This window comes from Accipiter gentilis, chromosome 7 (genome assembly GCF_929443795.1).
Source record: "Accipiter gentilis chromosome 7, bAccGen1.1, whole genome shotgun sequence".
NCBI lineage: Eukaryota > Metazoa > Chordata > Aves > Accipitriformes > Accipitridae > Astur > Astur gentilis.
Genome location: NC_064886.1, coordinates 39,866,716 through 39,894,110, shown reverse-complemented (window position 1 = coordinate 39,894,110; position 27,395 = coordinate 39,866,716). Strand labels below are relative to the sequence as shown.

Below are 27,395 nucleotides of genomic sequence, written 5' to 3'. Positions count from 1 at the left end.
TCATTAATGATCTGGATGATGAGGCAGAGTGTACCCTCAGCAAGTTTACTGATGACACAAAACTGGGAGGAGTGGCTGATACATCAGAGGATCGTACTGCCAGAGGGAGCTCCACAGGCTGGAGAAATGGGCTCCGTGGAACCTCATGAAGTTCAACAAGGGGAACTACAAAGTCCCGCACCTGGGGAGGAACAACCTGGGCCACCCAGCTGGAAAGGTCCTTTGAAGAAAAGGACCGGGGGGTGCTGGTGGACACCAAGTTGAATATGAGCCAGCAGTGTGCCCTTGCTGCGAAGGCAGCTAATGGGTATTCTGGGCTGCATTAGGCAAAGTATTGCCAGCAGGACAAAGGAGACAATCTTTCCCCTCTACTCAGCTCTGGTGAGGCCACACCTGGAGTACTGTGTCCAGTTCTGGGCTCGTCACTACAAGAGAGGCATGGACATTCGGTAGACCAATGAAGGACCACAAGACGATTAAGGGACTGGAGCATCTCTTCTATGAGGAAAGACTAAGAGAGCTGGGATTGTTTAGCCTGGAGAATGCTCAGGGTGGATCTCATGAATGTATATAAATACCCAAAGGAAGGGAGCAAAGCTCACTGAATCAGGCTGTTTTCAGTGGTGCCCAGTGATGGGACAAGAGGCAACGGACACAAACTGAAATACAGAAGATTCCATCTGAACATCAGGACATCCTTTTTTAGTGTGACTGTGACTGAGCATTGGAACAGGTTGCCCAGAGAGGTTGTGGAGTCTCCCACCTTGGAGATACTGAAAAGCCATCTGGACACAGTCCTGGGCAACTGGCTCTAGGTGGCCCTGCTTGAACAGTGGACTTGGACAAGATGACATCCAAAAATCCCTTCCATCCTCAACCATTATGTGACTCTGTCCTGTAGGCTACAAATGACTTAATCCACTTCTGAATTTGACAAACAGGGTTGCAAACTACGTACCATCTTTTCTTAATACCACTTTAACAAGCCAGAGCTACTAATATCAAATTTGTCACCAGTCCAGTCTGCAAAATGCCTTTAATAAAGTCTTTCAGTAATGCAAGTACCAAGGTTGACAGTACGACAGTATTTATTTGGTAAATTGGCAGGGATAAGTTATTTTTCTTCCTAAAATGTCATTCATTTGGGTATTGCTTTATATTACACTATACACTTGCTAACAACTGACTTTGCATAATAGGAAACCAAATGAATAATTTGGAATGAACCAGGAAAGCGCTTGGGTGGAGAAGGTACAGTATTCAGATAACAAACAGATCACATCCAAAGCAGTATGAATCAATTAATAGCTATCAAATAAATATCTTAATTGATTTAAAGGAAGCTCTATGGTCCTCTTCTCTCCACTGACTTCTGTATTCTGCAGATCTCCTTACTAGTAACATATTAACACAGCACACTGCTTAGTAATGCTGAATAATTCTGTTGCATTTGTCATCCTACTGAAAATAAAGTGTTACTATAAGTAGATTTGTAGGAAGAAATTTTACAAATCAAAGGTACCAAGCAAACAGAAATCCTGGATCCAAATATCCTGTTTTACCAATCTGAGATTGCAGAATTAGGCCCTACATCTTGCTAAGGTTGAAATTTGGACCTGCTAAGAATGCAAAGATCAAGGTTTTGCTCAAAAATATATATTCAATAAGAAAACAGGTTTTTCAAGCTGGCAGGATTGAGTGGTTATTTCAAAAAACTGAATTGAACCAAGACAGAGAAAAGCCACAGTGGATAACAAAAAACTTTCCATTAGTCAATTCAGGATATAGAATCATCTTGGAAGATTGTAAAGATGAAAGTTAACAAAAAATCAGTATGGTTTCATGAAAGCCACAGAGAACCGAGTTACGGAATGGCAATTTAATCACTATTATTCTGCATCACTAGAAGGGGCTTTCTGGCTGCTGCTGTTGATGGCAGTCTCAATTCATAATATGTTCAGTAAGACCAGGTACAGAATCACACTCCACATGATTCTTAAAACGCGAGCCTGGGGGTTTATTTGGGTCAAGAAAGCCGGAACAGGCCTGGATTTTTGGAGAGATTCTTTGGGTTTGTTTTTGCAAAGATGACTATATTAACCATTTAAGAAAAAAAAAATTATGGAAGGGCATCTACCATCAGGCATCATTCAATGAAATAGCTTTTAAATCTAAAAATAATCGAAACGTGTTCCTTAAACTTGAGTCTAAAATTCAATTAGTGTGTCAACGAAAAATTAGTTGCCAGGGTTTTATTTCATCTTAGTTACTTTTCATCAGTAATTTACTGGCAGGGACAGACTTTTTTTTACCTCTACCTTCATCTGCAGCATAGTTTAAGATATCAACTTCCAAGATCAAAGTTAACACAAACAATGTGACAGTTAAACTGGAGTATATTTTGCTGAACAGCTTCAGAGCATAAAATCTGTTCTGTTTGGTGCTCTTCATAAGGTCATTAGCATGATTTATTATGAAGCAGGAAATTAGGTACTGGATATTTCAATATTGGGCAGAAACTTTAATTCCATCGTTGCCATAGAACTGCTTTATCTCCAACAAACTTGTAACCATAGTAACTAGATTAGAAAGTATTCGTCAAATGTTTAAAAAAATCTTTTATTCTTATTAACGACACCAAACACTGAAAAAATGGTAAATTCTTATTATTTTCCATTTTTCCAAGGCATCTGCTGCTCAAATACGATTCTTCTGAAAGATCTTAAGTAAACAGGAGTATTTTAACAAGGCTGTACATTAAAATTCTGTTCGCTTAAAGAGAACAAATGTATCCTGTTGGAATTGTTTATGTGACTATCAGTATTTTTTACAAAAGGCAAGTTTGAGGAGAGACCTCTCAGAAAAAGAGATAAATGTGAAGTGCTGTTTTCACTTAATGGTTTGTTAGGACATCAAATACATATCCTTTAATGAAAATTAATATGCTTTAGTTTAATAATTCATGTACTTGCATTGAAAGGCCTTTAATTTAATGGAGTGCTGTTCATTTCATTACATTCATTGCTGAGGTAGGTTGGTATTTTTCCATGAAGGTCAAAAGTGTGCCATCCCTTCAAGCAAGCCACGAATTTGATCAGATGTTAAACTCTGACATCTCCAACAGTCCATTCGGGTCCAACTCGGCAGGGTATTACACATTTTCAAGAACACTAGAATAGCAGGAAACCTCTAGGTGTCTGTTCTTACACGATCAGAAGCAGCTGTATCATGCAGCTGTGATCGTATATTTATCAAACTTTGTATTCCCTCCTCAGTACTTCTGTGGAAATTAATTCCTCTTCTCTGGGGACTAGAAACTTTTCTTCTGAGCTTATGCCAAAATTTATATCCATTAGTTATTACACCAGTGTATTCCTTTCGCTTAAATCATTACACTCACTCTGGATTTACAGAAAACACTTACTGTGCTAGGCTGAACAAATGGAGCTCATATATATTTCTGCCCAATCTTACTGTACTAGTACCATAACTTGATTTTTCTCTAATCCCGATCTTTTTTTCTTGCTGGATTAGAAAGAGCTTTATTTATTAAGACTGACTTTATTGCCCAAGTGCTATTCATCAATAAGACTCCTTCCCCCCACACCCCTTTTCTGTACATCTTTCTACCACACTTTGCTGCTTGTTTACATATCCTCATCTGTGGATGTGTCTTTTCCTGCATAGAATGATAGACACATGATAGACATACTTTAGCAGAGTGCTGTCCTTATATGCCATCAGATTTTGATGCAAGAAACCAGAATTCCTTGTACCTGAGTAATTCCACCTACTCTCTGAAAAAGGTCCTCACCCTGCAATGCTTCCCAGGAGCTAATCATTCCAACACCTCCCTGATGACACCACTTTTTCAGCTGTCACTGAAATATTCTTGCCTTCTGGACAAGTCCGGGTTCTTGCCGATGACCACCTCCTTTTCTCTGAACATACTCTTTGGAACAGCACGATCATTACATTCAACGTGCTGATAATTTGAAAACAACCAAATGGACATTAAAAAATAATTTTTAAAAATCCAGTGGATTTTTCCTGTAGACCTCAGACCCACTTCTAGTTTCATAATAAGAAATACATTCTCTTGCTTCTGCATCGTTTTCAGTAACTGACATGAAGATTCAGACCAAGAACTGAGATTCAGACCTTTACCAGCTGAGAAGTTGGTAAGGAGTCACACAGATCTCTCTCACGGTGCTGGAAAGGCTTTTAGGTATAGCCCCTCTGTTCTGCACATCATTCTGTTCTCTGTTAGCGCACACCATTATCTTCCACACTTGGACACCCATCCTAGCTAGGTCCTTTTCCTCCTCCACTTCTCTTTAGACCCTCGCTCCCCACCCCCTCATCTTCTGCCTAATTTTCCAGTAGAACAAAGGCACTTCTTAATTCAGCTTTTATTTCACTGTTGTTCTTGTTCCTCTGTTGTCTTTCACATATCCTCCTCTAATCTACAATCCTTCTCTCTAGGTTCTCTTCACAGGTTGGTGGATCACAATCATTTCTCTTGACACTTCTGTCACCTTTTCAAAATTTTGTCTGAAGTTTGGCATTTTTTTCCAGCTGCATCTTTAGTACTTAATGCTTCTCTTCTGTGAAGCATATAATTTATCATATATAAATAGCCTCAATCAAATAGCCACTCAAAAATAATAAGCTTCCAGCAGCTTTTCCATCCAGTTATCTTCAGTTTCTTCCCCTCTTCAGGTTTTTTTCTATTGCTGCATTAACAGACAAGCTATGTTTTCTCTTTGCCTTAAATTCACAGCTCAGAGGAGGAAAAAATCCACCTCCTCCTTAAAGATTTCTACCCTGTTTGCTAGCCTGCACCACTTTTACTCCTGAGCTTTTGTTCAGGTCAGTCCTGCCATCTAATTGTCATTTGGCAGCTAACTGTCCATCAGCCCAGATCAGAGGCAGGGGGTATATATACAGTATCTGATGCAAAATATCTGAACAAACACCCCCTCCTTCCAACAGGACAGAACAGCCAAGCAACAAAGAAAAAAAATTCTCTTACTAGCAAAAAATAAGGTTTTGCTTTTTCTTCATTCAGTAGCTTCCTACAAAGTCTCCTGTGTACCTCTCTGTCTTCTGGCCTTCACTGAGCATAAAAAATCCTGCCAATTTTTACCAGGCCAGATCTTATGTGTCAACAATTAAAATATTCATTCTTACAAAGGACAATTCTTTTAAATTAAATACTAGAATCATGGATTCATCATATGTCCATCAATAAAATCCATATCAAAACCTTTCACAGCCAATATTAAAATACTCTAACTTTGCAGATGTCCTTCTCTCCTAATGCCTGGAAGAAGAGCTGGAACTTCTTGGCCACCTCTACAATTTCCTTCCTGCACTTTGAGCTCTGCATCAGTGTAAGGATTAAACTTCAAAAAGTACCATCATGCAGTTGTTCACCACAGTTAAGGTGCGTCTGGAGATTGTCATCAAATAGGTGCATAGAACCACCACTCTTAAATTAGTCCTAGCAAATGTTTCCATAGTGTAGTGGTGAATAACCTATCACCATAATTACAAGATAATCCTGCATCCTACTGTTTTGTACTTCATTTGACTTGATGTGGACAAATAAACCAGAAAAGTAACATATGGAGAGAGACTAAAAATTGAATATCATATCCCTGTGCTATATCAGCAAGAGCTAAACAAAACACATCAATAACAGTCAACAGTTGTAGCCTGGGCCATCTGGTCACAAAGGCCCATATTACCAAGATTGTATTAAAATATTTTAATCTCAATATTTTCCCTCAGGAATGAAGGATAATATGAAAAAGCTTGAATTCTGCTATAAGGTGAGATTCCTCTACCTACAAGCACAGCACATCTATGATAGTTATTTAATTAAGAGATACCCTAATGAAGGGTGTGCAAATGGCAAGGCAATAACCTAATTCCTAAGTGGATATGCTGGAAAGCCAGTAAAAGCACAGAGAACAGCCTCTACATGTGTATTTCCTTGTTAGGCTAAATACTAATTTGAATTTTTGTAATTAATTAAAACAAACCTTTTTTTTCACTTTTCCAGTGCAATTTCTCCTTCCTGATTTGTATTACCAAACTTTAATGAATGAAGTCCCCTAAAATCCCCATGGCCTTTTTGTTTATGCTATTGTTTCCTAATTGTGAAATAAAACCTAAGTAATTGTTCTCCTCTGCTCTCCTATTTTTGCACATCTGCCCTGCTCCCAGCAAAGTGCTAATAAGCAGTTCAAATATTGGTGGCTGCTGCAATCACTTCCAAACAACCTTGTCCATTTCCAGGCAACACAAAATGGGCTGGAAAGCAAGAGGCAGTCAGGACAGATGAATAAACTACACCAGTAATTTGCTAGAGCAGGTGAAAGAAAGGGAAAATAACACACTCAGGGTGCAACTGGAAACCTAACTTTTATGTGGACATCCGAACCAGACCACATGAAGGTATCAAACAGAACTAGTCATGTCTGAAGTTATCGCTATTCTATATTTCACTCAGTCAGGGAAGCTTCACATTCCTGATGAGCAGAAAATGTAACATTGCAGTAACAAAGATGAAAGCAAAACAAAAGTTGGAATTATTTTTCACACTGGAAAACGTGTGGTTATTCACACACACATTATTGTATTGGAATTCCTTGTTCCTAAATTATTTTATTGCTATGTCTGAATAAAATCTAAACTGCCCCTCAGTTCAATCTCACAGAGATTTGACTGGGAATGCCCATTACAGAGGAGCTCAGAAGGACACCGCTCACAGTGTTGGGCAGACAGGGCGAGTCCTTGCAAGCTTCCGCAGCATGAGAAACTCTGCTGTTCCCATCACAGCAAACCTACACAAGTCCTCAGCCCTGACTGCCGGCAGTTACATGACAGAAGTTTGATCCAGAATCTGATTTCATTTCTTCTTCTGTCTCATTTTTAAGATTCTATTATAACATGCAAATTATCCATTCTCTGTATGTTTTCTCTCTTCCTCAAAACAGTTTAGAAACCACTAAATTACCAGCTACTAAGTACATCTGCAACATCCCTTCACAATGATTACAACAGACCAGAGATGGCAAAATTTAGGTTCAAGAGAAATTCATACACATCAGAAGTTGCAACTCATCAGTCCATGCAGTGTTCTCTTGAGGCATCTGAAGATAAGCCCCAAAATATTGTGGAAAAGAAAATAAATGTGTTTCTTGTGCCTCACAGAAGTGGGCAACTAAATGAAATTTTGCAAAATCATGAAGCTACATACAGTTCACAATAAACATCTAAAGTTAAATGAGACAGATGAGATCAACAACAGCTACAGTTTGTGCAGGATCTGAAACAAGTACATGAATTGGGTGTCTAAGGCTCTCTAGATTAGTACAGACTATTCTATTTCTGAAGACTTCATGGACTATCTTAGGAAGATCTGTGACATGTCAAGAAGACCTTAAAAGAACTTTTTATTTTCAGCATTGACTCCTACTGATTTTTTTTTTTTTTTTAGTTAGGGAACAATAGACTTTCTTCTATACCGTCAGCATGTCTGAGGCTTCAAACCTTTCTATTTATGCTTTGTTGAGCATTCAGTTGCAAATTACTGCAGTTGACCTAGAATATTTCATTCCATTATTTTAAATATCTCTAAAATTTTTGTCTCACTTGACACATATACACTCTATGTTACCACCTGCAATAGACTATAGCCAAAATACTCATGTCTAGATACCTAAATTAGAAATATACTGAAAAAAGATTATATTTAAAGACTTTTAAAACTGATGACAGCTCAAAGTATTTCAAGATGCTGATCATTTGCAGTTCCTATAATTTAAACATTAAAGATAGGTATCTTAGAGCCTTTGAAAAAGAGACCACTGGATGCTTTTGCACTCCTGTGTTTGTACATCATCTAATGCACTTGTGATCCCTGACTAGCATTTCAGGAATGATAACGAATCAAGATGACAAAATGCTATGAAAATGTTTAAGTACAAATAGGACCCAATCCACCTCACTCTGCTTAAGGAGCCTCAGTTACCAGAACTGGCATTCTAAACTTCCAGTAAAAATTCTTAATGAAAGTACTTGTAGAGAGCAACTCGGACTACCTCAGATCCAAAAATTCAGTGTTCACAAGCAGTAGGGGTAGAATGGGGCAGGGAGAAATAAATCAATAACAAAAAAAACAAAGGCTATAGATCTGCATATAAATAACCTTTTTAAATCTCTGACTGCTTTAAAAATGGCATAACAGAAGTCTTAAAAATGAACTATCACTAACGTATTAACCAACAATATTTACTTCAGTTATTGATCGTTAAGTCTCAGACACTGAAACGTGAAGGAAAAAATCAGAAATGTCTTTAGAAAGTTTAGGACACATTAAAAAAATATTTCAGAAAGATAGAAAAACTTACATAACTTTATGAGATCAGTACAAATTATTGATGGGGAAAGGGGAGAAAATTAAATCTTCATAGATTATTCTTTTTACTGATAGGAAAACAAACTTTCCTAATTATTAAAGTAACCGATTAGGTGCCAGCTGGCTAAATGACACATCAATTGCAGAGTAAAATTCTGCCCTCGGGCTGTGCATTTAGGTCCAGCGATCATATCTGTGGGAATTAGGAATAGTCTCCGCAGCTGGGTAGGCCATCACACCATTAACACACCTACTAAAGTCAGAGCAATGCATAGGAGTCCCTGTTTCAAAACTGCCAACATGCAAAATATATTCATGTAATTACAACTTCTGATGCCTAAATGGTCATTTGAACGATTATTGGTATTTTAGTTTTAATGATTTTGTATATACAAGCTGTATATCTGAAGTTCTGGAAAAGTGGCTCTTAGAACTCTCGTCTATCTGGTTGCCTGCAGACACAAGAAAAACTTTCCACTTCTTTGTCAGACCTTTGCAAATAACAAAAAAATAAAACTGAAAACATCTGCAAAGACTTAGTTCGAGACAGTTCGTCTTTGGACACTAGAAATTAATTAAGGAATGAACAAAAGACATTTTTACATGTAATACCTTATGAATTCCTTCTAGGTCTTGAGAATAGAAACAATATAAGCCACACTATGCAGGAGGATATTCATCATAACATTCCTGGCCTAGATTTCAGCCCCAGTCTAACACACAGATACACAGGTAGGCAGCAATCTCTACTGAAGGTAGCAGATACATGAAAACATACGTCGCCGATTAATGCTTTTTACCAGAATGTATGCTGCTAAAGTCTGCCATGAATACAAAGCCATTTTCATCTGTCTACATACTATAGACAGAAAACCAATCTTATCTATTCAGTTTTATTTTTCTTAAATTTTTTCTGAGATATTACTACCAACATGACAGGCAGTACAAAATTTTAAGAGAAATAGATCAATTATTTAATATCAAAATCTAATACAGTTCTTTCTTGACTTACTTTGCCAACAGATCTGGGAAATGGTGGTCTTTGATTTTCAGGAATTAATATTGGAGTTGCCAAAATAGCCCTTTTTTGTCTTGGAATTCCAAGGTTGCCTTCTATCTTTAAGATTTCCTAAAAAAGAAAAAGACCGATTACAAAGATTTTCAAAACAACATTCAGTTGTTATTTCCATTCCCTGCATCTCTAGACAAAATTAACATGAACTACCAGAATCTAAGTTTTGTATTATACGTTTTCCAGAAATTAGTGATAACATATCAAACTATTTCTTTAAATCTGTCAGGTTACTGGACTTACTAGAGTGACAGTAGACAGGCCATATTAATTTTGTGTTCCTGTAGACTGATTTTAAACCTAAGCAAGTATGTCTACCATCCTAACCTGATGCCTGCTTAAATCATAAATCTTAAACAAGGTCAGGCTTACCTCAAATACTTGCATGAGACCTGTAAAAAGCCTCACTTAAATGTCTTACATAATTTTCCACAATTTTCACCTCTCGAATTGCATTTATATTCGGTCACTTCTCAGTGCAGGCTTTTTAATCAGACAGAACTTACAGATGAATTTGCTGAGACTGCCCCCAGCTAATGAACTCTTAATAAACACCAAAAGCTTGTCACTTAAAAATAGACACCAAAACCCAGGTGTAACTTACAACATCAGCTAGTAGGGAGTTTTTTTATTGGTTATTTTAGGTTGTTAGTTTGGATTTGTTGTGGGGTTGTTTTTGTTTTTTCTCTTAGAGAAAACTTCATGCTACTATATCAGAAAGAACAAAAGTAGAAGTGGTTTATACACCAGCCTTACTTTTCCTGCTGCATATTCTGGAGTATTTAGTTCTAGCTGAGCTTCAGGCAACTCAGCACTTTATGAGCTACAGCAAACTCTTCACAGTGGCCTCTGGCCCCTAGAAAACTCTGTCTGTCGCACCTTTGCCTTCCTTCCCCATCTGCTCTCTAATCCTCTGTGCTCTCTCTGCATGAGCTGCAGTTTCCCAGAGACTACCCTCTTCCTTTTGCTTCCTCCTACAGTCTCTGCAACTCTCTTCTCCAAGCACAGTTACTACCAAGGTCAAAAACAGCCTCTCCCCACCTCCCAAAGCTCCACCTTGATCCAGGCCCCTTTTTGAAAACAAAAACAACCACAAAAAAACCACAAAAAACCCCAAACCAAAATAACGCACAAATTTGTACTGTGTTGGGAACTGTGAAACTGAGAAAGATTTAGATCACTACTATTCATTCAAGTTGTTGTGACAGTTTTACAAAAGAAATCATAGGTTGAAAATAAAAGTCTAATTCCAATAAGGTAGTTACATCCTACAGATGACACTTTTCTCTGCTCTCAGAAACTCCAAAACCCTAAGTTTCTCAGTCCTGGAATCCATGTTGTTGTTTTAATAACTGCTGCTTTATTATATAAGGAGTTTTCTTGGTGGCACAATCTGGTTATCCATCAGTCAAGAATTCCACAGGCTGCTCCTGCTGCCATCTGTAGAGGTGCCTCCCATCTAATGAGTCTATCATCACCAAAACACTGCTCCACCTCTGCTAACTTTAGCATCACTTTTCAAATTTGACAACAAACAGCAGCAAGGGAAACTCAAGTCTTCAACAGTTAGCTTTAGTCACGATAAAGTCAAAGAGCAGTGGGAACCACGCAGAGAATCCCTTCTCACAATTTTGCCAATTTTCTTAACTTTTTGAGGCTCACCCTGATACAGCGTTCCCATCTCTCCCAAAGGCTTTGCCACTTCTCTCTAATCTTTCAGTCTGCAGGCCACTTGGGTCCCTATTTTTGTCTTTCAATTCCTCTCCCAAAAGAATTTTCCTTAATAAAAATTCATGAGAAAGTTCAAGATAAAAACATCTGAAGTGTCAAATAAAAAGGAAAGAGCTGAATTCTGTCCAAAGGCAAATGCACAGAGCAGTAAGCTTTCAAAATCACTTACACTGTAAACACAGCAGACAGTTTGGCTGGCATGTGTCTGTGACATTTCTAAGGAGAGTAAAAGTGACTACCAGTACGTCTAAAAGGAAATATCAGTTCTTTAGCTCAGCAGCAGCAGTGCTCAGCTGATCACAATTTTCACTTGGGCTAACTCCTATCTTCATGGTTGCCCTTCAGCTCATGAAAACGTAAGGAAGAACTCCCAGATGCATGCTGTCTGGGAATGAGCAAGACATTTATTCAGATTTACATCTCTTTGTATCACAGAATCATTGAATGGTTTGGGTTGGAAGGGACCTTTAAAGGTCATCTAGTCCAACCCCCCTGCAACGAGCACAGACAACTAGATCAGGTTGCTCAGAGCCCCATCCAACCTTGAATGTTTCATATTTCTTTCTATGCTGGTTTGTGAAGTAAAAGAAATCTTCAGATTGTTCAATATCTAGATCTCCCAATTTTGGTACTCATAAGATCCATAAGCAATTAATTCATCACTTTCTCATGACAGGCTATCCTTACACTTTCCCAGAAGGTCCACACATGGAAGAAGCAGCCAAATTATATTCAATGAGTCAACACTGCAGTCATTAATACAAAACAATGAAATTCTAAAGGAAAGCAGGAGGGTGGTAAGACTTCAGGCCTTCAAGTCCAGATTTCCAAGCAGGACTTTGGAACAAAAAAAGGAAGAAATAGTATTATTGTTTTGTTTCTAAGCGAAAGCTTCTGCAGATTGGGCAAATGTAAGCACTTCTCTGAGTATGCTTCACACTGTTTATTCTTCAAATCTCAGTGTTGGTTTTTAAATAGTGATTTCTTCATGATTATTTCTCTCTTTCTCATCATCCCCTGGTGTCTAACAGCAACATGACTGATTAAATGAGTAGCCAAAAGCATCACTATGGAATGCAGGTGAACAGAAGGGAAGAAAAGGTCAAGAGTACTTCACCAACACGTTTAATAATTCATTGCTGTTTGTGGTTATCATAATGATTTCCCCATTTGTAAAGAACAGGGAAAAAGAAAGAACATCTTGCTTAATGCCAAGCAGCTGCAACTGACAGTTTGATCCTCAACCAGTATATAAGACAGAAACCAAGGAATCTGAAATTATATGTGCACTTAGCACCTGATTCAACAGTTAAAACACTGAAAAGATTCTCATTCATGGGTGGATATACTGCATATATAACAATTTTTACTGAATTCACCTATTCAGTTTCTTGAAGAAGCAACTCACAAGGGATATGAAATCACTCCAGATAGAGTTGGTACTTTTACTCCAAATTTTCTTGTAATATCAGGCTAACATTATAACAGGAGCCTTCTTTTGCCCCTTGACATAAGTGAAGCCCACAAAGGAGTTTTCCGTCATCGTTGCTGGAACCAGCTGATCAAAGACTACAGTACCTACCGTGTCTTTGTAGCAGCCATGACTCCAGACAAGTATTTATGTGCCAGAAGTCTGGAGAGCTTAGAATGGCATTTCCCAGATGTGTGGTGTTCAACCAGCATCCAGAAAGCCAACGGCTATGATTACCATCTGCTTCTCCCACGCCTGCTGCTTTGTACAACAAAAAGAAACCTAAGGTGTATGTCCAGAAACATCCATCCACCAGCAAAATTTTAAATATATATGTATTATAATAAATATATGTCTTCCTAAGAAAAGTGCACCAAAAATAAAAATTCTGGTTTTCTGAGTGGTTTGGGGTTTTTTTGTTTGTTTTAAACCAAGATGGTAGGACAGAAATCGCACCAGGTTCTTTATTTTTACTATTTAACTGAAATACCACATTTGTGATCACTATCTTTCAGCTGCTGGTTTTCAGTGGATTACCTGATCAGAATCCACCTATCATTTCAGTGTCCACCATTCATAACCAGCTTTTATACCCTATTTTTTACTTCATTACATTCCCTTTCTAGATGTGGAATTGGTACAAGCAATAGTTCAGCACCCAATATGCTGATTCACTGGCAACAAAGCTTGATTCCCTATTCACATTAAGCAAGCAACAAACATAGCCTCCTCATTTTTCCAGCATTTAGGTTAGGCTTTTATTGAAAGATACCAGCCTGCCCAAACTATGATGCTACGCAAATTGCAATTTCCCTAGATCCCTTGAGAACTCTCCACTCTGTTTTGTTTTTCTTTCTTTTTACCAGGGGTTCTTGGGAGCATTGCAGTACTTGAATATTTGAATGAATGGCCTAGTCACTATCCAGTAGCAGGCACCATTACTCTTGGCAAAGAAAATTTCATTAGAACTTGTCATGGGAATAAGGTGGCTGAATACTGATATCGATTTGTCACAATAAGGGTTGGAAACATCACTGGAGTGGCAATCTGCAATCCACTATGGTAACCAGAAAAGTGGTTGAATTTCTTGCAGTTTAGTTGTTTTTATATACTAAGCTTGATGGTATAAAATGAGGTCAGTCCCAAACACAAAAAAAATAAACAAAATTAATTGGATGCTTGTTGCAAGCAAAATTCCTCTGAAGTAGCAAATGGAATGTGGTAGTCAGTGGTATATCAGTCTTCCTACAAAATAACATGACTAGATAAGACTGAAAAACTAAAACTGCATGCAGATCAACTTAAGAAGAAATAATCTTCATATAATTCTCAGCTGAAATTTCACAAGTAGTTGCTTTATGTTGTGTTATTTCTATCATCAGAATACTGTTATTACCAGTAGTATTAATAGTTAATGATTTCTAAAACACGTGCCGAAGCAGAAAAATATTTCTCATGCTGTCAATATCTAAGAAAATCTAAGAAATATGCTGGAACTTCCTTTCTAAATTAAAGAACAACTGTTGAAACAAATAATTAACTCAATGAATAAAGTTAAGAATTGCAAAGGTCAATGGCATACACACGAACATCTGCTCAAAAGTAGTCTGTCCTCAATGCCTGTAAATGTCACCCTAAGAATCACATTGTATGCTTCAGAAGAGCAAACCCAGCTAAAATCTAGCATGCTAAGGGGAATCAGTTATGTCAGAGCACATAAGCTTCCAGGCTTCTGAAGCATGGTCAGATATAACATCTGGGTAATGGAAATTGCTGGTGGAACTTGATTTAATTACACTGGGTGTTTCTACTATTATAATTGTTACATAGAGAGGCAGATCCTTACACCGCCTAACCAGTATACCTGTTAACTTCATAGATACTTGGTAATCTCAGACTACAGCTTTGCTACTGTGCCATTCATCTAGCTGTGCTATATGTATTTTTATAGGATGGAGGTTCCTTTCATCTTTAGAAGAGTCAAGAACATATTAGGAAAAATTTCATTCTTGTTCAAGTCATTCCGTCATGTATAAATCATAACTACTTTAATGCTAATTTATCCTAAAGTGTTTTTGTAATGCATATATGAGAAAATGTCAACTATCGTAGAGATAAATATGAACTTTTGCTTTGTGAAATGATACTTTCCATTATTGCCCTGAACCTCTGCAGTATCTTTTCTGACGGAAAAGTCCTGTTTCTATTCAAGTATAAGTTTCATTTATCTTCACACCTGCCTTATTCCGTGTCAGGGAAAAGTTTTTCTATGATAATGGACTAAATGCCATTAACTTTTCTTTTGTACACATTAACCATGGGAGTTACCTGTTCTGAGAATAATATAGAAATGACAACCAAGTGCCTTTTCTTTTTTTAATTAACGTTTCAGACTTTTCTTATCATCATTTAGTGAGTGTTGTTTTCATTTTGAACCATATGTGAATCACCCCCTTTCAGGAAATCTCATATTGGTTCCACACTGCTCATTAAATATAATGAGGTATCCCATATACACAAACAACCGAATATGCTCCGACTCACTGCATCTGTCAAACAGCATTGCAAATATGGGCTTAAGGAAAAATACAATGGCTGACCTTATGCCTCTGTCTTCACTAGGATACACTAACAACACATCACTTATCACCATTAAAAATACCCTTCTCCCCATCTCCACTGTGCTTACACTGGTTGCAAAGCAAACAAAACCAGACTGCTTTTACAACATGCCAGAAAAAAAATTCAAAATTGTTAAAGAAATCCCAAAACCTTCAGCACCTTAAGTAAACGTAGCATAAATTAGGAAAGCACTTGCTGATGCAATTGCCAAGGCATATGAGCCTTAAGAATAGTGTCCTATAATAAAAATTTGCCCTGAAAACAAGTTTTTTTGGCTTTGGTATTCTTTTTGCTTTTAGTGAAAGCATCTCCCATTGGGTTAGATACCAAACCGATATTGAAATTAGTACTAGACACATAGTGGAGTTCTGAAACAATTAAAAACTTTTGCAGATCTGATCCTTTTGAGACTTAACCAAAGCCACATGGAAAATTCATTGCACAGCATGGACACAAAGGCTTAACTTCTTACTCTTAATATTCCTACTGAGTCTACTGAGTGGACTCCTTTATTCACTTCTATTGGAGGAACTCAAAATGTGAGAGCTTCCCTTTAACCCCCGGCAAGCTTCACAAATACTGAAAACATCCTGATCTCCAGAGCGAGGAGGAGGAAGAACACACAGAACACATATCTCAATTCTAGGGCATGATAAATGAATCAAAGAGGACCTTTTTTGGCGGGGCAGTAACCTATATAAAGGCACAAAATCTGTGGATCAGTAGCAGACAATTGACAACTCCAAACATGGAATAACACAAGCAGCCATGAACAAGCTGTTCCATGTTTCACTTCTGGTATATAAGGACAATTTCTAATAAAGAAATGTATTTCTTATGTAAAACAAACCCTTTAAATAAATAGCAGAAGTTGTCCTACCTTGGAAAAACAGCTTTCTATGCCTTGCTGCAGGGCAACCAGCTATAAGTATAGGGAAGAAAACTAACACATTTTATATCCATGTTCTGGATTGCTCAAGTGCTATGGAACTCATTGCATTATAACACTGCTGCACAAAAGCAATTTCATGATACCCTAAAGCAATAATACTGTAAGTTAAAGTCATGTATACTGTTTAACAGATATAGTGGCTACAGTCCCAGTCCCATGTCTGAATGGATGCATAAAATGCACTTCTTCCTACCTCCTACAAGGCTCCAAGCTGTGATTACAATGAAAACCTTCTCAGTCCTGCTCCCCAACCATTTTTTAAAGGTCTATTGCCACATATTCCTTGTTATCCCTCAACTTCATCATCTTCATTCCCTCAACAAAACAACCCCTCATCTAATTCTAAACAATTATTATTTGCCTTGCTATTCTTTTCTAAATTCTGCATGATCCTTCTGTTCTTCCTGTGCACCTCCTGCATTCTCAAGTAACACCTCACTTTCTCTTGCTCCAGGTCTCAGTGTAATTCTGTAAGTCCTGTTTTGTTTTGTAAAACATTCATTTCTTAACATTTATTTTGAATTTGTTTCTCTTGAACACTGATGCTACAACTCAACCCAAACAGAAGTCATCTCAAATTTGCAATTTTTTTTTTTCCAGAAATACCTTTTTAAAAAAAAAAAAAAGTTTATGCTTTTTTATGAGCAACATCTGTCTTGGCATTACCACTCCAAAGCTTCCCTATTTCACCCATCTTTATCAGATAGCCCATTCCATTCCCCCACCAAAAGCACAACCAGTGTCAAAATTTCTGAAATCCTGGTAGATTTAGGAACACTTCCAGTACAGGTGCTTCAACTCATTCAAGACAAGAAAAGTAACAGCATTTCCTCACAATGCCATATTTTAACCCCTGGCTTTCTCATTAGAAGCTAACATAGCATTCATGAAGTACTGCAGCAAATAGATTTGTATATGCCACAGATCTGTCTAGAGCTGGTGAACTCCCACCATAACACATCCAGGACCCTGTTCTCTCCTCCCCTGCCATTTTCCCAACGCATAGCCACCCAAGCCAATTCAAGGAATCTATACTGTCAAATCACAACAGCGGCATTTTAAACTCAGTGTGCATGGTGTAAGCAGCAATCCAAGGAGGAGGAGAGCAGAAAGAGAAGGCCCTTGTTAAGCTACCAGCAGACCCATGGATTCCAAAGCTTCCAGGTTATTGTTTCTCACTTCAGATAAAAGCAGATCTTTATTTAAAATGAGAAGTAATTCATGTCATGATGGACAGATACACACATTAAATATTATCCATTCCTTTTCTCACAATATATCACTCATCCTGACTGTCCAGAAAAATATCTTATTTTCCCATGCCATAAAATTCACAGAGCCGGGGGGCGGGGGAGAAATGAGGAATTCAGCCTTTGGCCTGAGATTTCACAAAACTCAGTTAAAAAAAAAAAAAAAAAAAATCACAATGCAGACAGTCACTGTATGTCCTACAACACTATCCTGTACATTTTGGCAACCTGAGCTGTGCATGTGCAATCAGTTGGGCACACCCAGATGAATCATACTCTGCACAGCACAGATTACATATAGGAGACCTGGTCATGGGTATTGCAAAAAAGTTGCCAGTTACCTCATGCTGAAAAACAAGACCCTTTTTATTGAGACTCTGAGAAGTCTGTTTCTTGCTGCAGTAAATCAAGGACAGTTAACAGGGAGGAAGTTTCAATATTTCTCTTTTCATTAGAACTGGGACACCCTTGCATGTAATATAATGTTGCTGTCATGCCTGTACCACTTCCTTCCTCCTTTCCATTAGATCAGAGCTCTTTTGACTCCTAGCAAAAACAATACGTTACATAAGACCGCAAAGCAGGAATGCATTATATTTAGATCATAGACCTGCACAACAAAAACATCTGGATATATTCTATTAGACTTGACTATGCATGCATAGTGCTCTACAGCGCTGGCATTCTTGTGCTTTCCTACACAGGAGCTGCCAGACTGACAAATGAAGTGGTAGTCTGTGATGAAGACAAAATGCCCACTTAGATCTAGGCTATGGCAAAACTCCTCATTCACCAAGCTAGATTTGAAATTTGGTCAAAAGAGCTGAAATGTTAGTGCATTAATCTACTTCACTGCTTGGTCCAGCTACTCAGAACAAATTAACAGGCATTTACTGAGTCCAAAGAGCTGAAATCATAGTGTATTAATCCACTTCACAACTTGGGCTGTCTTTTTACTCTTCAATACAGACAAATTAACTGTCAGTAACTGCCTGATACCAGAAGCTTAATTCTATTCTCTGATACAAATAAAAAGACAGTGTTGCACTGTCTTGTGAACAGCTTATTACTATCTGAGTAGTACTCGACTTTGTACTGGACTTTGAATGCATTTGTCAAAGATGAAAATACAAGACCTGAACATGCCCTGTGTTATTTGTTCCCGCCATAGTGACCCAATTAAATTCACAGGACAATGCCCCATTAGTTCCAAACCTTTCATTAGTCTGGACAGTGTTAAAGACCCACATAGTATTACTGAAGAAGATAGTATGCAGGTAAAGTTCTGAGTGAGATGAGAGGTATCTAAAAATTCACATGGCAATAAAACAACTTTTTAAAAAGTATGACTATCAAGACAAAAAAAGTCATTCACTCAAATTTTACTTCTAGATCTAACTTCTATAGAACTTGTAAAATACACTAGTTAGAAATAGCAACGTTGTTTTGCTTTTGCCATATCCATTTTGGGGTGGGAAATCAAAGCTCAGCTTTTTTGTAGAACATTTCCAAAAGAAAAGTGAAACATGCAAGACGGAGACCCAGACATAGGGTTGAAGATCTCAGTTGATTCTCACATTTCTCCTTAATCACATGCTGGCAATTAAGTCTAATTCAGGAAATTCAAAGAGTGTTCCTGTCAGGAATCAGGAGCAAATTAATTGCTATACTGGAACAGATCAATGATTCATGAGCAGTATCACCAAGCTGCTAACAATATTAATTGCCACACACTTCAGGAAAAAGAGCCTAAAATGGCAGGAATTATAGTTTACAATAGTTTGAAGGGGTTTTTTTCCTGGATTATAACTGCTGAAACTGAAGTCAAGTACAGCTTTACAATACATGAAATGTGACATTGATAGTTCAATACTGTATACCATTAAAATTAATACGTTTGGATCTGAGCATTTTGCCCTAACAACCTGCAGCCATAATAGCATAGAAATATTTGTATTCCCTGCTTCACACCTGTTGACTTTTAACTGAGTGTCTCCATGGGATGAGAACAGTCACCAGCTACACAAACACCAAGTAAAGAGGTTTTATTAAAGTTTCCTGGCCAAGAGAAGACAGATCCAACCTTACTCCCAGCCTGCATCCCATCTGTTCGGCAACTCCACTGCTGCTCCTACAGCCTTGTTTTTGTAACACTGGCCATGGGCTACCTACTCCGGGTTTCCAGTCAGTGGGAAGCAGCATCCAAGATTAATAAAAAGAAATAATAGTCTCAAAACTGTCAGAGCAGGGTTGGAGTACTCCATAGCTCCTTACTGACTACAATGGAGAGACTGAATAGGGACAGATAGTCCAGTGGTCAAAGCACTCACAGGGGATAGAGAAGATACAGAGTCCTTATTGTTCTAATATAATTGCCTCCAGAGACTTTCTAGCAAACCACATTATTTTAGCACTTACACCCCACAGATCTAAAAAGTCTACTCGAGTCTCTTGCTTTCTAATCCAGTGTCTTTCTGAGAAAGAAGTAATGTGTTCAAATGCATTCAAAAACCTGAGCTCCGACCAAAACAGAATATCATCCATCCCTTAGTTTCCACTTTTTTGTTCATATTTCATATTTGTTCAGTTCTGACAGATGAGTTTTATTTTTATCTATACGCATTGTCTTGCTCCCAAAGTCACTGAAGTCATTAAAGTCAGACCTGGGATGTCTGCTGCCTTTACTGACACATTGGAATTTAAACAGGAGAATTCTAGAATTAAAAACCTGAGTTCTCGCAGCTTGAGCTAAATCAGCAAAGTCTCTCTTCTGCTCATAATTATCCATCATGCAGCTAGCCCCAGAAGAATCTCAACTGGACTGTATTTAAATGGCATTATGAATTCGAAAGATGAATTCTTCAATTCTCGTGGCACATGCCAAGTACAAATGTTCTGTTTCAAAATGTGACCAAAGACCCATTGCGTATATCAGATTATTCACAGCATGTTGCTTCTATGAAGTGCAGAATTTCCAAGGAATATAAGAAAATTAATTCTACTCTGCGTTATTCAACTCTCTTTGTACTGTTCTCTTTGGCATCTGAATGTAGCACTGCAACAAAATCGACCTATCAGCTTAGTGCTTAAGGTTCTGGTTGCTATTGCCTGACCATTTCAGAGTGAAGCACTGTGTCAGTTTCTTAGCTTAAAGTAGCTTTATTTTGCTGAATTTATCTCATAGAGACAGGTTAATAAATTGCAGCATTCATAATTTGATACATTTTTGGCTCTGTTTCAGTTTACAAACTGTCCATTAACAGACCTTGAAATCTGTGAACAAATACATTATCTACCATTATAAGCAAGTTTCTCAGATGAGTAATTTTTGATCTTCAGATTGCTCAGGCAGTTGCTTAGAAACATTTGTCTGTATTAGTTACACAAGTCATGTGGTATTATTTTTCTTTTCAGATTGGATGGCTTCTGTGAATAAGCAACAGAGCATGAAATGCAAATTTCATGATATAAAATTCAAAACTTGCTTTTGGCAAGGATTTGATTTATTACATTTACAGCACAAGATGAAAACAAAAAGGTTATCTCTGTGATCTGAATGACTTGACAGGGTAAGTAATGCCTGTGCCACTTGGAGAACTAGTGGCATAAATTGCAAAATCAAACAACAACAAAAAAATTTTAAAAAGGAACTGCATGGAATCAGTGGAGAGCGTGGCCTAAGGAGCTTATTTGGCTGAAAAGATCATTCACAGAAACATAAGATGATAAATAGGATGGAAGTTTGGAATAATCTTGCTATGGAATGAAACGGAACCTGTGCAATAATTCATTTTACTAATTATCTAGATAGAAATTATGGGTTTCATTTCTACTGATAAGTACTTTGCAGGGATTAGTACTTTCCTAGGTTAAAGCATAGGTAGTTAGGGCAGAAAAAAATCATGGAGATTCAAGTAAATTATTATTTGCCTTTTTCAGAGTTTTGAGCGAGCAAAGAAAGAGATGCAAATAGTCTTGTTCATATTGATAGTAGCAACCATGTCTCATTCAATAATTTTGGAAAAGTACTCACTAGTATTTCATTGTAGATTATATAAAAATACAGTAGAATCTTTTTTCTGCTGATGCTATCAGTATGAGAAACACTAAAACTCACACCTTTTTGCTTCTTTTAACTTTGTAAAAGAATGACTTGAATTTGCCTAAGTGTTTCTCAACTGACAGTAGTGATTTTTCTTCTCTATTGGATGTAATAATTTATAGCAGCAAAATCACTGGTTCAAAACTAAACATAGAATTTTACTAGCGGAGGGTACTTGCAGTTGAAGAGAACCAAATATGGTAAAACTATGTTGCTGAGCATGCTCTCAGACTATGATCCAGGCTAATTCTACAAACTATAAAGCCTACATTCAAAATATAGCCAAAGTCATGACGACCAAACCAAACAAACCCTGAAGGAGGAAATACTGTTAAAACAATGGAGGGAAACTTAAAAAAAAAAAACAAAAAAACCAAAAAAAACCCAAAAAAAACCCACCACCCCCCACCATAACAAAAAAAAAAACAAACAACCAAACAAAAACAACAACCACACACACACACAAAAAACCCACAGTACTTCCCCCAACCCCCCCCAGCAAATATTTAAACCCAGGCTGCAAGGACTGATCGACAATAAAACCATTTGCAAAGACAAAAAAATATCTGAGTTTTTGCTGAATTGTAATGTCACATTGGAATATAAAGGCATTGGGTCTGATTTTTAGTGACACTTGTGATAGCCAACAGAGATGCATCTCATGCCACTACTAATTAGGTAAAGTCTCTGACTAACTTCCCTGGTACTCCCTTTTCAAGCCAACAGCAATGCTAGAAACTAGTGCCAGTGGGTCCCAAATGACAGCAAGTGTGTCTAGCAGCTGAAGCCTGACTTCAGTGCAAAATATTTGTGCCACCTATGATTTAAAACAGGCTTAGTTTTCAGTGGACTATGACTAACCCATGATTAAGATAAAATCCTTCTGCTAGCAGAAACAGCATTGAGCGAATGTGAAATATGTATGCACAGTCCTTGCTTACTGTTTAACAGCCCATCTCATAAATCTTAGTAAAGGCATTCCACAAAACCAGCCAGAAGTAGTGTCACACTCTGAGCACTTCTTTCAATATTCAGTCAAATGCCAAAGTGTTATGAATGAAGTATTAAAACACTGAATATTAATTTGATTTTTTAAAAAGTATAATTTTTTATTTTTTAGCAAAACCAAAGTCTTCAATAAACCTGAATTTCTTCACTGCATACTTTCAATGTTTGTATAAAAACTTACACATTTCTTAAATACCAAAGAATCACTTTTTTTTTCCTCCCTCTTTTCTCTGTCATGCATCTCAGTCAGATTGTGCTCATCCGCTTTAAATACTATGTTACTCTCTTCATAGCTGCATACAGAAACTTGGTATAAGGAATATGAGCTTATAAATTGCCATCCTTTGCCTGTCTTTTAAATAAGGCAGAAAAGAAACACAAAACACCAACATCCTGAGCTAAGATTAAAAGCTGCATTCATATTAAAGAATGGTGTCTTTTTACCATTGAAACCGAAGCTGTAGATTTTTCTGTGCTGATAAAGTACTACAGTGGGCAAAGAACTTTCTCATAATGAACACTGCTGTAAAACAATTTATCTACAAGAAAGGAAACAAGTTTGCATAATCCATTTATGGTTGATTCAGCTTTAGAGGAATTTGTTATATAAATATATCTTGCCCTGGGGATTTTTTTTTGCCAAAATAACTGATGAAAGTGTTTGAGCAACTTAACACTGATAATTAATACGATTTTGCAGTATTGCAATGGCCAACGACATCTTCCCACATACATTAACCATTTAATGAGAGAAAAGGAAAAAACTTATAGACTCCAAGAGCAAAATACATCAGAAAGTGGAAAATGAATTAACTTAGCACCTGCAAAAATGTTAAGTAGGTGACGTGTTTTAACTGATCATCAAAATATTTTTTATAGTACTTTCTAAAAAAACATTCCATAGCTCAGTAATTATCACTCTAAAAATCTTAATTAATAGTTCAATTGTTCAACTGACATTTCTAATATTCTGCTATCATGCTAGAATGTTTTACTAAACATAATCAAGTACCATTATGTTGTTATATACTTAGCTAGCAATCACAAGTTATGTTTTAAGTTTAGGTGTCAATACTAAATCATCAAGAAGGATTATCACAGGTAAGTCTCTCACAATCTCATCAATAATACCTTGCCAACTACAATTCTGTAGAGACTTAAAATTTACAGTGAACCTTACCTGCTTTTGTGGTCACATAATTATTTTTATTATGCTTTGTGGCAATGTTGGCTGCCAGAAAAAGTTGTCCTAAAATCCCAGTGTGACAAAAATCAATTTTCAGATGCAAATGAGGGTGCCATAGGTGACATTTTTCATACCCAATAAATTGCCTGTCTGTGGCTTTGAACTAATGGACACATAAACAAGAAAGACTGGTGCCAAGGTATTGCATTATAATCTTAGCAAAGTTTTATGACACTCAAGCTACAGGCTATAAAGAAAAATAAAACAGAGGGAGGGGGCATGAACAATTTGAGGAAACCTGTAAGAACAGATATAGCTATTTTTTTCTTTTTTTTTTTTACATTCTTTTCCTTTATTTTTTTTCTGTGCTTCAATCTCTGATCTATCTACTTCCCCCCCCCCCCCTTTTTTTTTTTTAATTTCAGTGGTCTTCATGACCCCTTGTCTGCCACAACTTCTACCTCATTATTATTATCCACCTCTCTTCTTTGTCCCTTACCTGTCTTCCCAGTTTCTCTCCTAGAAAGTTTGTACAAACAGGATTCCTTCCTGTTAGTATTTTTTAATTCTGGCAACACTGTTTCCATTTATTTCCACCTCCTTGAGGTGACAGGCATTCCCTGGCAGTGAAATTATTCAAAGCCACCTCTCTGTAGCTGACTCTGCAAAACCAGTGTGAAGAGCCACTAAGGAAGACCTCAAAACTTTGGCATGTACTTCCAAAGCAAGATGTCCAGAGGACGGCATGGAAACACAGTTTATCAGTGCTATTAGGAATCTTTACAGCAGTTAAGTAGAGGAAGACCTCAGATTAAAGCTGCTGATCTGAACATCTGGGTAATGAAGCAGAACCAGCAGACAGGCATCTCAGTGATGTCTCACAAACATCTCAGGGAGCCATGTCCCTCCTCAGGCACTGGGTCCACATAAGACTTCAGTTGAAGTCCACAATGTCAGACCCCACTGCTCATGTCAGATATGGCTACACTTCAAAAACATGAGGAGGTCTGCATTTGCACAAAAAAATAGCAGGGTTTTTGTAGGCTTGCCTGAAGCTTAACTTGAGTAATCACAAACTTCTTGAGCCTATAAATTTAGAAGTCCTGAGAGATATGTACACTTGCAATACAAATAGAAACATGATAAAAACAGTATTTTTATGCTATGTTGATAGTATTGTTTCCAACTATAGCTAAAATGAAAGATATGATTACATAATAGCTTTTCAAGCCCCTTCAAAAGATTTAAGTAAAGTTCAAATCTTAAGCTTTTGAAACTTTAATCTTGAAATAAAGATCAATCTTTTTGTTATTTCACCTTTTTCTCACATTAGGAAAATATGAACAGTACTAAAATGACAAAGAAATGAATCCTGCATCAGACTTATCCCCATGCATATCCATTTGCAAGACTGGGATAATAATTTGGGCAAAAAAATTAAGACACACCCTTTTCAACCTTTCATCTTGGCATCCTCAATAAGCAATAGAATTGCTGCTGGTGCTCCTTAGTTGTGTTTTGAGTTCTGTTTGTTTTGAGGTAGGAGGGAGAAAAAGGTATTTTCTTCTGTAGCACAGCTAGCTCCCTCTTCCTGAAAAATCAGTGCTCTCTCTAAAGTCAGTAAACCTTGACTTTGCCTGTCAGCATCATCAGCACGACAGAGAAGCAGAACAGGCTTCTAATACTGTGCAGGCATAACTTTGAAAGTACAGTTTTAAACTTCTGTTTACGCCACTTGTCTGGTTGGCCAAATACCACTAGTGTATTCCTCAGAGGCAACAGTTTATTCCCATTGCCAGAGCAACGCCTGGCAAAGCGTGCATGTGGAATTCAGGGCAGTGTGCCACAACCATCTCCACCCTGTTTTTCTGAAAAGAGAAATCATGACGGAAAGTATGAAACATACTGTTCCCTGCCTTTTAAGGTTACCACAGAAATTTACTTCGCAAGCTAGCTAATATATACAGCTTTTCTTTCTTCCATCACTCCATTTCTGCATGGTCTTGTAACCCATGCAAATATTTGGAAAGCAAGTCTTTAATTCCAAAAGCCCACAAGTTACTTTGGTGGCCAAATTCCCTGATCAGATTAACTATCTGTATCACTGCTGGTAATGCAAAAAGGGCCTAGTAGAAAATGCCCAGGTGGTGGAGAATTACTTTCTAGTAAATCTACATCACAGAAGAGTACCATGGTCTGTTCATCCTCTACAAGCACAGCAAGTACTTCAGGGTTGCACACACTATATATTGGCATCGGTTAATGTAGAGCTCAATTTTACCCTGTTTTACAGTTCTTCCTTTCTGGAAGCAGCTTCAAATTGTATGGACAAAAAAACCTACCCACAAGACTAAGAAATAGACCCTAGGATTTTCAGCTTTTTCTGATGCTGAACTAGATTTGACCAGATCAGAACTCCCAGCAGCAGAAGATACCAGCCAAAAGATCAATTGCAACAGATTCACCAGTTTATCTGTGTTAAACAACAGCAAAACAGAAACTGGAATAAGATATATATTAAAGAAAACATCCAAAACGCAAAGGAAAAAATTCCTAGATACCAGATATATTCATTGTCAGTATACCAAGAGCAAAAGATTAACAAACAACTTTAGTGAAAAATCTGCTGAGAGGTAGCTCTACAGTTCTGATCTCCACTACTACTGTCTAAAGCTATTAATTTATACAAGAAGTTAATTTAAAAATAGAAGATATAATGCAGCATAGTTTTATGAACGCTTACTAAATGTAGAGCCCTAGGGCTCAGTGTACTTTCATTTTAAGTAATTGTATTCCACATGTAAATATTAAAGACTTAAATATACTGGGATAAATGAATTTAGACTTGCTAAAAGGTTTCTATAAATAGCCCAATATTATGTCACTTCTCTAGATAGTCTGCTTTGTTGACAGTTATAAGAACAGAGCATTCCGGTTTCCCTCTAGTGAACATGAAACAGTCACCTAAGGAAAACCTTTCATAATTAGAACAAGGCAGGTACTAAACCTATCCCTTGGCTTATCTATGTATTTGTAGCTGGAGTTCATTAACTTGTCAGCATTGATTCCTTTCGAATAGGAAAGTGAAATGAAAAAATGACATGCAAATCAGTATCAACTGTTAAGTCATGTTCTCATTTAGCACAGTGTCAGTTATGAAATATTGAGAATTAAAAAGAAAATTTCCGGTGAAAAAACATGCTTAGTATGCCATTTTTTCAATAACAGAATTACTACAGTGAATTAAGCTAGTTGTCCCATGATGAAAGTTTGAGCATGTTAGAAGTTAAAGAAAATCTTCTAAACCCTATTTTTATATTCAGGTATTTTTAAAAATAACATTAAGCTTAATAAATGTGAAAAGCATTTAAGAATATATAATTCATGCTCATTAGGTGGCACAAAAGCTGTGCAGCACATCTATATCTATCTATCTAGAGACATCTACTAAAAGGACTTCCCCATAACTCAGCATTGCACAAGTCCACAGACATAATTTTGCAAAATACATTTCACACATTTGAATTGCACTATTATCAGAAAGGACTACAAATTATTCTTCAAGGACAT

At 37.2% G+C, this 27,395-nt stretch overlaps 1 protein-coding gene across 3 annotated transcripts in view; it reads right to left on the bottom strand.

The window, feature by feature from the left end:
• CDH13 (cadherin 13) overlaps positions 1-27,395 on the bottom strand; it is a 519,400-nt gene that overhangs the window by 301,192 nt on the left and 190,813 nt on the right. For all 3 annotated transcript variants that reach the window (XM_049806363.1, XM_049806362.1, XM_049806364.1), the window contains exon 4: positions 9,444-9,560. In XM_049806363.1, coding sequence (XP_049662320.1) covers positions 9,444-9,560 — 117 coding nt within the window. The remainder of the gene's footprint in view (positions 1-9,443; positions 9,561-27,395) is intronic.